The sequence below is a fragment of the Entelurus aequoreus genome, linkage group LG16, assembly GCF_033978785.1.
Source record: "Entelurus aequoreus isolate RoL-2023_Sb linkage group LG16, RoL_Eaeq_v1.1, whole genome shotgun sequence".
Taxonomy (NCBI): Eukaryota; Metazoa; Chordata; class Actinopteri; order Syngnathiformes; family Syngnathidae; genus Entelurus; species Entelurus aequoreus.
In genome coordinates this window covers 14,895,468-14,908,938 of record NC_084746.1, presented here as the reverse complement: position 1 = coordinate 14,908,938, position 13,471 = coordinate 14,895,468, and the positions used below count along the sequence as shown (strand labels likewise).

At 38.7% G+C, this 13,471-nt stretch overlaps 2 protein-coding genes across 4 annotated transcripts in view; both read right to left on the bottom strand.

Annotated features, from left to right (window-relative positions):
• The window catches only part of LOC133630636 (dipeptidyl peptidase 9-like), a 76,145-nt gene extending 72,084 nt beyond the window's left edge, over nucleotides 1–4,061 (bottom strand). For 2 of the 3 annotated variants that reach the window (XM_062022237.1, XM_062022238.1), the window contains exon 1: nucleotides 3,904–4,035. The gene's annotated coding sequence lies outside the window, so the exon portion shown is untranslated. Of the gene's footprint in view, nucleotides 1–3,903 lie in introns of all 3 variants that reach the window. The other variant, XM_062022240.1, reaches the window with a different exon arrangement.
• Nucleotides 4,062–4,450: 389 nt separating this feature from the next.
• On the bottom strand, nucleotides 4,451–12,039 carry rps15 (ribosomal protein S15). The gene is made up of 4 exons (XM_062022228.1): nucleotides 11,941–12,039; nucleotides 11,472–11,557; nucleotides 6,072–6,306; nucleotides 4,451–4,613 (listed from the first exon to the last, which is right to left on the bottom strand). The coding sequence occupies exons 1-4, from the start codon at nucleotides 11,941–11,943 to the stop codon at nucleotides 4,500–4,502; spliced, it is 438 nt and encodes a 145-aa protein (XP_061878212.1). The 5' UTR covers nucleotides 11,944–12,039; the 3' UTR covers nucleotides 4,451–4,499.
• Between the last annotated feature and the right edge of the window lie 1,432 nt (nucleotides 12,040–13,471).

The following is a 13,471-nucleotide window of genomic DNA, read 5'->3' as shown; positions in this document are numbered from 1 at the left end:
TACCAGCCACGCAGTCTGATAGTTTATATATCAATGATGAAATCTTAACATTGCAACACATGCCAATACGGCCGGGTTAAATTAGTAAAGTGCAATTTTAAATTTCCCGCAAAATATTCTGCTGAAAACGTCTCGGTATGATGACGTTTGCGCGTGACGTCACGGATTGTGCGGACATATTTGGACACCATTGTGGCCAGCTATTAAGTCGTCTGTTTTCATCGCAAAATTCCACAGTATTCTGGACATCTGTGTTGGTGAATCTTTTGCAATTTGTTTAATGGACAATGAAGACTGCAAAGAAGAAAGCTGTAGGTGGGATCGGTGTATTAGCGGATGGCTGCAGCAACACAACCAGGAGGACTTTGACTTGGATAGCAGACGCGCTACCGTGAGTACAGCTTTGGCTTCCAAACATTTGATCGCTTGCCCGTACGTGCGTGCCGCTATGTGCATGTCACGTACGTAACTTTGGGGAAATATATGTGCTGTATGAACTTTGCGGAGGTGAACGGTACTTTGGGCTGTGGGATTGAGTGTGTTGTGCGGGTGTTTGATTTGTATTGGCGGGTTATATGGACGGGAGGGGGGAGGTGTTTGTTATGCGGATTAATTTGTGGCATATTAAATATAAGCCTGGTTGTGTTGTGGCTAATAGAGTATATATATGTCTTGTGTTTATTTACTGTTTTAGTCATTCCCAGCTGAATATCAGGTCCCACCCGCCTCTCACAGCATCTTCCCTATCTGAATCGCTTCCACTGCCCTCTAATCCTTCACTCTCACTTTCCTCATCCACGAATCTTTCATCCTCGCTCAAATTAATGGGGTAATCGTCGCTTTCTCGGTTCGAATCGCTCTCGCTGCTGGTGGCCATGATTGTAAACAATGTGCAGATGTGAGGAGCTCCACAACCTGTGACGTAACGCTACTTCCGGTACAGGCAAGGCTTTTTTATCAGCGACCAAAAGTTGCAAACTTTATCGTCGATGTTCTCTACTAAATCCTTTCAGCAAAAATATGGCAATATCGCGAAATGATCAAGTATGACACAGAATGGACCTGCTATCCCCGTTTAAATAAGAAAATTTCATTTCAGTAGGCCTTTAAACCCAGATTCCGATCTAACAAAGGTCTTAACTCATTCTCTTTCTATGCCACATCAATGTGGAATGCGCTCCCAACAGGTGTAAAAGAAAGGGCATTTCTATCCTCCTTCAAAACCGCAATAAAAGTTCACCTCCAGGCAACTTCAACCCTAAACTAACACCCTCCCCCGATTGTAAATAATCAAATGTAGATACTTTTTCTTATGCTTTCTGATCTCTCTCTCTATGTCCACTACTTGCTGTACATATCCTACCAAGTCAGACCTACACTGTTTCAATGTCCATTTCTCTGATGATGCAATTGTTGATGCTGATTGTTGATGACAGAAGTGTTGATAACAACCAAACCTACCCCCCTCCCCCCTCCATATCCCACACCCTGGATTGTAAATAATGTAAATAATTCAATGTATATACTCTGATGATTATCTTGTGTGATGACTGTATTATGATGTCAGTATATATTTGATAGTATATACCTGTATCATGAATCCATTCAAGTGGACCCCGACTTAAACAGGTTGAAAAACTTATTCGGGTGTAACCATTTAGTGGTCAATTGTACGGAATATGTACTGTACTGTGCAATCTACTAATAAAAGTTTCAACCAATCAATCAATAGCTGCAAAAGGTGGACAGACATCATATTGAACCCTATGGGTTAGGAATGGGATGGCACTTCAAGATCATATGTGAGTCAAGGCAGGTGGCCAAATTGTTTTGGCAATATAGTGTATATGCAGTATGGGACTCGCATTTACGTCGATCGGCAAGCTAGCCCAACGTCGAGTTGTTTTGGTATTAACGCTGTCACCCGGTGTCAAACAGGGAGGTCTATAAATAGCACCATATGAATGAATTCACGCACTTGATTATCAATCTCGTATGCGTCATTGTACAATAGGAAACTTTGACTAAAATCATAGTAACTTTTCGTTTTTGTTAAGGAGCCAAAATTGGGAAAAGGGATATAATTTAGTGATACATCCTAAACTATGGGTCGTCGTGATTCCTTACTCGCTATAATTTATAGGTGTTATGAAAGTAGATTGCGGCATAATGACTACTGTGCGGAGGAAGCTAGTCGACAATGGATCTTTGTTCTCGGGTTTATTTACAAATAGGTACATTCTGATTCAAGTGTTAAGATATAATGACTGATGAACACCTTCGTTCGATAATGAAGGTTGCCTCAGCTCAAAGCCTGAGCCCCGACATTAATAAACTAGCATCCAAGAAAAGATGCCAGGTATCTGGCTTGGGCACATCAGATTAGATCAGTGTGTTGCAAACTGAGCAGTTTAAAGTCCCGAATGGTTGGTTTATTAATTGTTTTTTTTTTTTTAAATTTATTAGCCTGTGGAAAAAGTTAATGTTGATATTTACCTCAGAAGGCTGCAAATAGAAAAGAGGCATTCAATTTTTATTTAAATTGTATTTGATATGCCATTGATATTTTTTTAAATTATTATTATTTGAAACTCGATTTTGCATGTCACTATAAAGTTATATAAGCCTTACTTGTTCAATATTCAATGCAAAACTTGTTTGGGTCCCTATTAAAAGGTTAATTAGTTCAACCTTGGCCCGCGGCTTTGTTCAGTTTTACATTTTGGCCCACTCTGTATTTGAGTTTGACACCCCTGGATTAGAGTCATCTGGCAGTGGACGGGAAACCTCGTAGCCGTGACACGTTTAGTTAGTAACTAGCCTGGATGGCGAATAAATGGCTGTCCATAAAGACATGGATGATAAAGTCTGGTGTGGATGAACTTGACTGGCCTGCACAGAGTCCTGACCTGAACCCAATAGAACACCTTTGAGATTAATTAGAACGGAGACTAAGAGTCAGGCCTTCTCCACCAACATCAGTGTGTGACCTCACTAATCCGCTTTTGGAAGAATGGTGGAAAATTCCTATAAACACACTCCGCAACCTTGTGGACAGCCTTCCCAGAAGAGATGAAGCTGTAATAGCTGCAAAAAGTCGACCAACATCATATTGAACCCTATGGGTTAGAAATGGGATGGCACTTCAAGATCATATGTGAGTCAAGGCAGGTGGCGAAATACTTTTGGCAATACAGTGTATGTGCAGTATGGGACTCGCATTTACTTCGATCGGCAAGCTAGCCCAACGTCTAGTTGTTTTGGTATTAACGCTGTCACCCGGTGTCAAACAGGGGGGTCTATAAATAGCACCATATGAATGAATTCACGCACTTGATTATCAATCTCGTATGCGTCATTGTACAATAGTAACGCAGGCATGTGCAAACTTTGACTAAAATCATAGTAACTTTTCGTTTTTGGTAATGAGCCAAAATTGGGAAAAGGGATATAATTTAGTGATACATCCTAAACATTGGGTCGTCGTGATTCCTTACTCGCTATAATTTATAGGTGTTATAAAAGTAGATTGCGGCAATATGACTACTGTGCAGAGGAAGCTAGTCGACAATGGATCTTTGTTCTCTGGTTTATTTACAAATAGGTACATTCTGATTCAAGTGTTAACATTTTGACAACGATTAGAGTCATCTGGCAGTGGACAGGAAAACTCGTAGCCGTGACATGTTTAGTTAGTAACTAGACTGGATGGCGAATAAATGGCTGTTTGGCATAGGCGTTCTCTTCTGTCATTCACACTCCGCAGCTAGCACAAGCTACCGTTAATTTAGCGAGATGCTAGCTAGCCGCAAGCTAATGCTAGTGGTTTCGGTTTCTGCGTGGAAACGTAGACTCAAGTCTATCATCCACGCCAAACAGGGCATAAGAAAGGGGATTACTTACCGAACCGCCCACTGTTGTTTTACCCGATATGAGGCTTTATTAGCTTGGTAATATTTTCAGAGCGCTACGGGTTGTATCCATTGCCCACAGCGGCCACACAAACATCGAGCTTGCTTACAGACCGGAAAGGGGCGGAACGTTTGTTCGGGTGTACACGCAGCAGCACCCGGCCCGCTTTCGGGAACGCACTGCCACTCCCGAGGGGTCATGGACGTTGGCGTCACCATGCATGACTCTTCATTTGCTCCTAACTGCGTCTCCTGAGCACCGAGCTCATGCGGACACAATGGAAAATGGATAAAAACACGCTCAGCTTCTCTAACTAGTAAAATATTTATTTACCGACAAAACACTATCTTTTAAATGTAGTCTAATTGAAGCACCCTGATACATTGTTAAAACGTCAACACAACTCTGTATATAAACCTATTCATTCTAGATTAAGTATAAACATTTATGGAGGTATATTTAAAAATGAATCAAAGATAGGAAGGCAAAAGAATAACTTTTGGAATAACACGCACAAAAAAAGTCAAGCAGACAGCAATTGTGGAGTACCCATTTTTGTTTTTATTTATACAAAGTGTACAGCCATTTTACTTCAGAGGGATGAAGCGAGAAGAGTGTGTGGCTCCAATACCAGGGCGACCGTGCTTGACTGGCTTGTAGGTGATGGAGAACTCTCCCAGGTAGTGACCACACATCTCAGGCTGCAGGGAAGACGAGGAGCTTCATTAGTAACATGACTAATGCCTTATGTTCAAGACAAGACATCTCAGAAACTAGGAATGATGATGAAGTCAGTGTTTCTGGACTAGGTCGCCAACATTTCGGAACCAAGTCATTGACGAGCTGTCAGTGCACAATTTTTTTTCACACATTTTAGAAGTGACTTCTGTGCCTTTATAGTAAACATGTTGCGTAATAACGCAAAACATCTATTAACAAAATGGATTGATGTCTAATAACACACCAATAGATGGTCACTGCATAAACCTGAATACAAGACTCTAATTTTCTCAAATTGCCAAAAAAGACTGGTTGTGCTATGTCAGGTAGAGATTTATACCACAAACCATATTAGACACGCACTCAAGTGTCTGATCAGGTTAGGAGACAGGAGTAATTAGGATAATGGTAATCAAGGTTGTGGTCAAACTACTATAAAAGTCAAGAAATATTGTTAATGTGTACAGCTCCACTAATGGACATTGGAGTGTTACGTTCAAAGGCAAAATTAAAGTATTGCTAGAAACATAATTTTGTATGGGACTTTATTGTATTATATGTATACTACATGTTCCAAAAAGCATAAAACACCACCAGAATTAGAGATATTACAAGTCAAAGTAATGAAGCTTAGTGTTATGCTCATGACTTGGTGTAACTAAACATTACCCTATAAGATGAAGGCAATTGCATTTTATTGATATTTGAAATGTATTACAATGTTTATAAATAAATATACTAAATGTAAAAAAGGGAATAAATATTAAAAAAATAAAAATCATTAAATGAAATCTAGTTTGGTTACACCATCATGAGCGCAACACAAGGTTGTAAAAGTTTCAACTACAATTCTAAATAAGATGTCAAAAGCAAACTGAAATCAAATACACACAGCTTAAAGATTGATCAATACCTATCTAAATTTAGTAATACATAAAAATGATTTATCAAAATATAAAATAAATATACCTGAACAGAACGCTCATGATGGTTACACCAAAAAGTAACGCTATGAATCGCGTTTTTCCAAGTTTTTGGGGCATTTTTATGCCATTTCCAAGCATCTCCTTTTTATTATCATTGATTTTAAATGGTCAAACTAATCCATATTATATATGCATGCCCTAGTAAACAAAAAAAAAAAGTCATATTTATTTTGATTGTTACATTTTGAAGTACATTTGTAAAGGTGCCCATTACCAGAGCTGTACACTAATGCAAGTAACCAGTAAAAAACAAATAACAGTCATTAGGTTTTTTCTAACAGGGCCGTCTTATAGTCAGATCAATATTGGATTTATTGCACAATAAGTTAAAGAATAAAATAGGAATATTTTCAAAATGCTAATTAAACATGATTTATTTGAAAACCATTCATAATTTCTAAGGGACTGACCAAATTAATGATCGTTCTGGATGTTCTCCCAGTATTGGCGTACCTTGATTTCAACCTGGTTGAAAGTCTTTCCATTGTAGACGCCGACCATAGAGCCCACCATCTCGGGCAGGATGACCATGTCTCTCAGATGGGTCTTCACCACCTCTGGTTTCTCCATGGGTGGAGCTTCCTTCTTTGCCTTGCGCAGGCGCTTCAGGAGGGACTGCTGCTTACGGCGCAAGCCACGGTTCAGCCTCCTCCTCTGGCGGGCACAGTAGAGCTGCATGAGCTGCTCACTGCACACAAAGAAAAAATGTGCTGACTTAATACCTTGATTAGGATCATCATCATCATACAGGAGAAGGAAGTGGGAGGAAAAATCCCTAAAGTGTGACAACCTACACTCAGTGATCTTTGCCATTCTTGATGAGACTGGGTGCTTGTGTTGTATTACAAAATTAAGTACAAAATTGATACCATACAATCATATAATTACATTTATGAGTTCCTATTTGTATTATGTACCACAAAGCAGACAAACACTTTAATCTTTACATTTCTACAAACTAATTTTCAGCATTAGCTTGTCCCTCAAAATACTGGGATCTGATTGTACCAAGTTCAAGAATCGACATCTATAAGTACTCACTGGCATCATAATCCATGCATAAGCAAAGCTGTGCATATAAATGCAGATATGTTATCAAATAAGAATTATATTTGACTGCCATTATAGGGGGACTGCACTTTTTTATTGTGCCTTTTATTCACAAACCCTATGTAAAACAAGAACACATTTTCTTTTTTTAATGCTTCCATCCATCCATCTCTTTTGAGGTCTGGTCACAGGGGCAACAGCCCAAGCAGAGAAGGCCAGACTTCCCTCTCCCCAGCCACTTTGTCCAGCTCCCAACGTGTCCTGGGTTTTCCCCGTGGCCGGATGTGCCCAAAACAATATGCTTCTAATTCATAATCGAAGATGTGGCGAACAATGCAGCTCTAATAAATGAAAGCCCTCTAAAACATCCGAAAACCGTTAACACTACATGAACATCCTGTGACCTCAATATTTACCAAGTATTAGGGATATTGTTACGATCAGCACTAACGCAAAGAAACCACTTTTAGCGGCGCCGTGACCACTGAAAGCTAACTAGCTCATGCTGCTTAATGTGGACCCCGACTTTAACAAGTTGAAAAACTTATTCGGGTGTTACCATTTAGTGGCCAATTATACGGAATAAGTACTGTACTGTGCAATCTACTAATAAAAGTTTCAATCAATCAATCAATGCTATTAGTGTTGTCCCGATACCAATATTTTGGTACCAAAATGTATTTTAATACTTTTCTAAAAGAGGAGGACCACAAAAAGGCATTATAGGCTTTATTTTAACATAAAATGTTAGGGTACATTAAACATGTTTCTTATTGCAATTTAGTCCTTAAATAAAATAGTGAACACACTAGACAACTTGTATTTTAGTAGTAAGTAAAAGAAGGCTCCTAATTAGTCTGCTGACATATGCAGTAACATATTATATTGTCATTTATCTACCTATTATTTTGTCTAAATTATTAAGTACAAGTGGTAGCAAATGATTTATTAATTTACTTGTTCATTTACTGTTAATATCTGCTTACTTTCTTTTTTAACATGTTCTGTCTACACTTCTACTAAAATGTAATAATCACGTATTCTTCTGTTTGATACTTTACATTAGTTTTTGATGATACCACAAATTTAGGTATCAATCCGATACCACGTAGTTACATTGGTCAGATTCAAAGTCCTCATGTGTCCAGGGACATATTTCCTGTGTTTATAAACATAATATAAATCTTAAAAAAACAAAGATTTTGTAATGCTAAAAAATATTGATTTAATGATAGTAGTATGGACTAGATACACTCCTGTACTTGGTATCATTACAGTGGATGTTAGGTTTACATTGTCACGCCGGTGAACTACGGCGTGTAGTGAAGCATGTTTAGCTATTCTTCATCCTGCAGGGATGATACTTGTAAGAAACTTACTTTATCTGTTGCCATGGAGACAAGGATAAGTGATTTAGAAGTAGCTAAAACACTGCAGACTGCGGCTGGACTTTAGCCGCCAGCTAGCCAGCCATGTCTTAAAGCACCTCTTCCTGAGGGTGTTTCAGTGTTATAACTTCAACTTTATCTTTTATTTTTAAGTCAAAATGTGTTCGTTCTCCCTTTTCTGTCAACACACTGTGTCTGCTTATAAGTACTCTGTGATTGAGTGATGCCGAACATGCTCGTCTGCTCGTAAACCAGCAATGTCATAACGTGACGACGACAGAGGGGCGGGGAAGCGGTACTTTTTAGAGGCGGTATAGTACCGAATGTGATTTATTAGTATGCACAAACTGAGCCGGTGAGCTGCTGCAGCGCCTCTGAGTTGGTGAAAGTTAATTCCAGATTATAAATTGTGCCTCTCAATTGTATAATAGAAGGTTGTGGGGACAAACCCAAGATTTTGGTCAACTTTGACCCAGACAAGGTTAAAAGGACAAAAAAAGATGCTCATTTCATATTTTTAACCTGTGTGGGAATTATGATCAATTCTTCATTTAAAAGTAGGAGGATATAAACATTCCATAAGTCATCATCCAGTAAGTGGTTGTTATATTATGTTGCTCGTTTGTATTTCTTCTTAAACACTTAGCAATACTGCTACTTTATGAATGAGCCCATCACTAAGCCTCTAAAACTTGGAGCTCATCCTCTTTATATGTAGACACAAATGTAAGGTTCAGGATTATAATTTGTCCAAAAGTGGTAGTCATCGTTTGCCATTAGTTATTGTTTAACAAAATTAACGCTGCGATGGATAAGACTCTGAAATTAATACTCGGTGTATTCTTAGTACAGTGAAAATGTGAAACTATTATGAATGTGCTTGTTAATACGGCAACGCCCCCTCCTACCTCAAGGACCTAGTTTCCCCTCAACCTCTGCTCATCAAACACTAACCTCCTCAAACCCATCAGGACAAACTTACAATCAATGGGCCGCCGGGCTTTCTGCTCGACCGCACCCGAACTCTGGAACGCTGTCCCTGACCATCTTAGAGCACCAGTCGGTTGACCGTTTTAAGAAGGGACTAAAAACCCACCTTTTAGCACAGCTTTTATCTAATTTTTCTGCCTTCTTGTTTTTAAACACTGCGTGCCTATCTGTTTTATCCAGAACTTTCATTTCTATTTGTATCTATGTTTCTGTTTTATCTAGTGTTTCTCATGTCTATTTTAATTTTCTATTATATGTTCTAACTTTCTATTTTTTATTTAATTTTTTTATACTTTGTAGCACTTTGAGATTTTAACAAATGTAAAGTGTGTTACAAATGTAATTCATTATTTATTACTACAGTACATATATTTATAACATGTATTGAAAACGGAGGTTTTTGGATGTTTATTATAGCACTTCTTAGGCCAAATTGGGCAAATCCCCTTACATGCATTGTTAGCTGATTTGCCATCGTTATATACATATACCGTATATTTCGGACTATAAATCGCTCCGGAGTATACGTCGTACCGGCCGAAAATGCACAATAAAGAAGGAAAAAAACATATATACGTCGCACTGGAGTATAAGTCGTATTTTTGGGGGAAATTTATTTGATAAAGTCCAACACCAAGAATAGACATTTGAAAGGCAATTTAAAATAAATATAATAGTGAACAACAGGCTGAATAAGTGTACGTTATATGAGGCATAAATAACCAACTGAGAACATGCCTGGTATGTTAACGTAACATATTATGGTAAGAGTCATTCAAATAACTATAACATATAGAACATGCTATACGTTTACCAAACAATCGGTCACTCCCGATCGCTAAATCCGATGAAATCTTCCTCCCCGGTGTCGCCTCTGGAATGTCCTTTTTTCTGCTGCTCGATTGCAGTTCTCTGCTGCATATTTCACTATGTCGAGCTTGTAATCTGCAGTATATGGATTTCCTTTTCGGTGCCATTTTAGTTCAGCCCTTCTCAGTTTTTATAAGTTACCGCCAATGTTGATGCGATCCATTGTAATGGCTACGGCAGTAGCGTATAGCATATAGCAGTTAGCATACAATGACCCACAATGCACTTCTGCCATGACCCTCCCCCGCCGAATTCTTACTGGTTGACATGTGTGAAGATTGGTGCCATTTGCTTCGTTTCTTACGTGAATGAGATAAATAATATTATTTGATATTTTACGGTAATGTGTTAATAATTTTACACATAAATCTCTCCGGAGTATAAGTCGCACCCACGGCCAAACTATGAAATAAACAGACTTTACGTCTGAAAAATACTGTATATATTCTAACTATTTATTTTTTATACTTTGTAGCACTTTGAGATTTTAACAAATGCAAAGTGCGTTACAAATGTAATTCATTATTATTATGTATTACTACAGTACACATGTATATATATATACATATATATATGTTTTGAAAACAGATGTTTTTGGATGTTTATTATAGCACTTTTTAGGCCGAATTGGGCAAATCTCTTTACATGCATTGTTAGCTGATTTGCTAGAGTTATATACATATAGCATACTTGCCAACCCTCCCGATTTTCCCGAGATACTCACGAATTTCAGTGTCCCTCCCAAAAATCTCCCGGGGCAATCATTCTCCCGATTTCCACCCAGACAACAATATTGGGGGCGTGCCTTAAAGGCACTGCCTTTAGCGTCCTCTCTCACCTGAAAAGGAGACTATTATATATGTCTCCGTTATCCATAGGTTTATCTATAACCCATAAAGTAGGCAGGCACGGAGCTATTTCTCAACGTGTGTTTATTCCAGCCGGCACGTTAATACACTGACACACAACATCCGGATTCCCATCATGCATTGCTTCAAAACTACGGCAAGTAGTAATGTCCAAAAACATAACAGAGACGAAGCAGAAGAACGAATAAGAGACATGGCGACGACGAGTAAGAAGTACGCTTGCAAGTTCCAAAATGGTTGGAAAAAATAATTTTAGTTCATCCAGGACAGCTCGAAGGGGAAGGGGTATGCTGCCTGCACATTTTGTAGATCAGACTTCTCCATTGAACACGGTGGCCGAACGGATATACTCATTCATGAACTGAATATTTATGTATATATATATATACATACACGAAATACGTGACAATATATACACCCCACCGCTAACCCCTGATTTCGGAGGTCTCAAGGTTGGCAAGTATGATATAGTTAGAATGTATTGAAAAGAAAAACAAATGTGTTCTCGTCTCACCTAAATATTGTGAATGTCAGACAAAAAACGTGCAAATCTAAGTTACAAAGGGCTATAATTTAACCTTCCTTTACAGGGAGGAAACAGTAACGACAGTTTTGACATGAACCACAATTTCAGACTTTAAAAAGTGATGCCAATCTAGAGATGCTATCCACAATTGGAAACCTACTAGGACATGTCCAGAAGCTGGTCCAGATCCACACCCCTGAAGGTGAACTTCCTGAAGGTGCGCTTCTTCTTGATCTCTGTATCCGCCTGGAAAACATGGCCACATCCGATAATTCAGCGAACAGCATTACCAGTACGGCCCTAACTAAAGAGTCACGTATACAACCCCGACACTAAGTCAAAGTAAAAAGATATGTATACAGTCGCGGAATAGTCAGAATCCGAGAACTTACATCGCTGAATAACTACGACCAACCGCAGCTAGTAGAGTTGACGTTAGCTTAGCACGGTCGGCCATGGAAACAAGTACACACATTTAGCGAACACCAATCATTAACATTTAAGACTACAGTGCTGTAACTCGCATTTCACTATCTCATAATACAGTCATTTGCCCAAAACTTCAATCGAGGACTTCAGATGCATGCAGATGAAGTTTTCATGGTAGTCGGCGATATGTTAGCACCTACCATCTTGCCTAGAGTTCCGGGGGAAAAGAAAGGCCTGAAATCTCGTTGGTCCTCATATCGCGCGATTTCAGTCACATCCGGCCAACATTTCCGGTGGTAGTTTCCTTAACAGCCTGCAGGTGGCACCGTTGGACAAATACTTTTTATTAGAACACTTTCTCCAATAGTTTTGGAAATAGACATGGTTATATTGTTTAAAATATTCTTAGTATACATTAATCTAATTGTAGAAGAGAGACATACATATTTAAATATATACATACAGGCAGGGGAAAAGTTACTGAGTTTTTAGATAAATATACTCTTCCTATATTTGTAATTCAAGCATTTTAATTAGTACAATTTGCGAGTTATATATTTTATATTTACACTCAAGTAGACTGGGGTCCAAAATCAAATGATAAACATAAGACATGTTTTAAATTATTTTTTCCACTACCCCAATAACTTATCCAAACTACGATAGCAGCAATGAGTTCTCAGTTCTATAGACTGTTAAAGACTTAATATTGTACAAAACCCAAAAACCAGGGAAGTTGGCACGTTGTGTAAATGGTAAATAAAAACAGAATACAATGATTTGCAAATCCTTTTCAACTTATATTCAATTGAATAAACTGAAAAGACAAGATACTTCACGTTCCAACTGGAAAACGTTATTTTTTGCAAATATTAGCTCATTTGGAATTTGATGCCTGCAACATGTTTCAAAAAAGCTGGCTCAAGTGGCAAAAAAGACTGATAAAGTTGAGGAATGCTCATCAAACACATATTTGGAACATCCCACAGGTGAACAGGTTATTTGGGAACAGGTGGGTGCCATGATTGGGTATAAAAGCAGCTTCCATGAAATGCTCAGTCATTCACAAACAAGGATGGAGCGAGGATCACCACTTTGTGAACAAATGTGTGAGCAAATTTTTTAAGAACAACATTTCTCAACGAGCTATTGCAAGGAATTTGGGGATTTCACCATCTGCGGTCGGTAATATCATCAAAAGGTTCAGAGAATCTGGAGAAACCACTGCACGTAAGCGATGATATTACGGACCTTCGATCTCTCAGGCGGTGCCGCATCCAAAACTGACATCAGTGTGTAAAGGATATCACCACATGGGCTCAGGAACACTTCAGAAAACCACTGTCAGTAACTACAGTTTGTCGCTACATCTGTGAGTGCAAAGTTAAAACTCTACTATGCAAAATGAAAGCCATTTATCAACAACACCCAGAAATGCTGCCCGAGCTCATCTAAGATGGACTGATACAAAGTGGAAAAGTGTTCTGTGGTCTGACGAGTCCACATTTCAAATTGTTTTTGGAAACTGTGGACGTCGTGTCCTCCGGACCAAAGAGGAAAAGAACCATCCAGATTGTTCTAAGCGCAAAGTGTAAAAGCCAGCATCTGTGATGGTATGGGGGTGTATTAGTGCCCAAGGAATGGGTATCTTACACATCTATGAAGGCACCATTAATGCTGAAAGGTACACACATTCTCTCTCCCATTCTCTTCAACATCTTTCTGGAGCGT

Excerpts from the sequence above, each read along its gene's own strand:
- rps15 (XM_062022228.1), bottom strand. Across the intron at positions 6,307-11,471 it reads CAGCTTCTGGACATGTCCTA|TGAGCAGCTCATGCAGCTCT; the intron begins GTAGGTTTCCAA and ends CTTTGTGTGCAG. Across the intron at positions 4,614-6,071 it reads TCAACCAGGTTGAAATCAAG|CCTGAGATGTGTGGTCACTA; the intron begins GTACGCCAATAC and ends TCTTCCCTGCAG.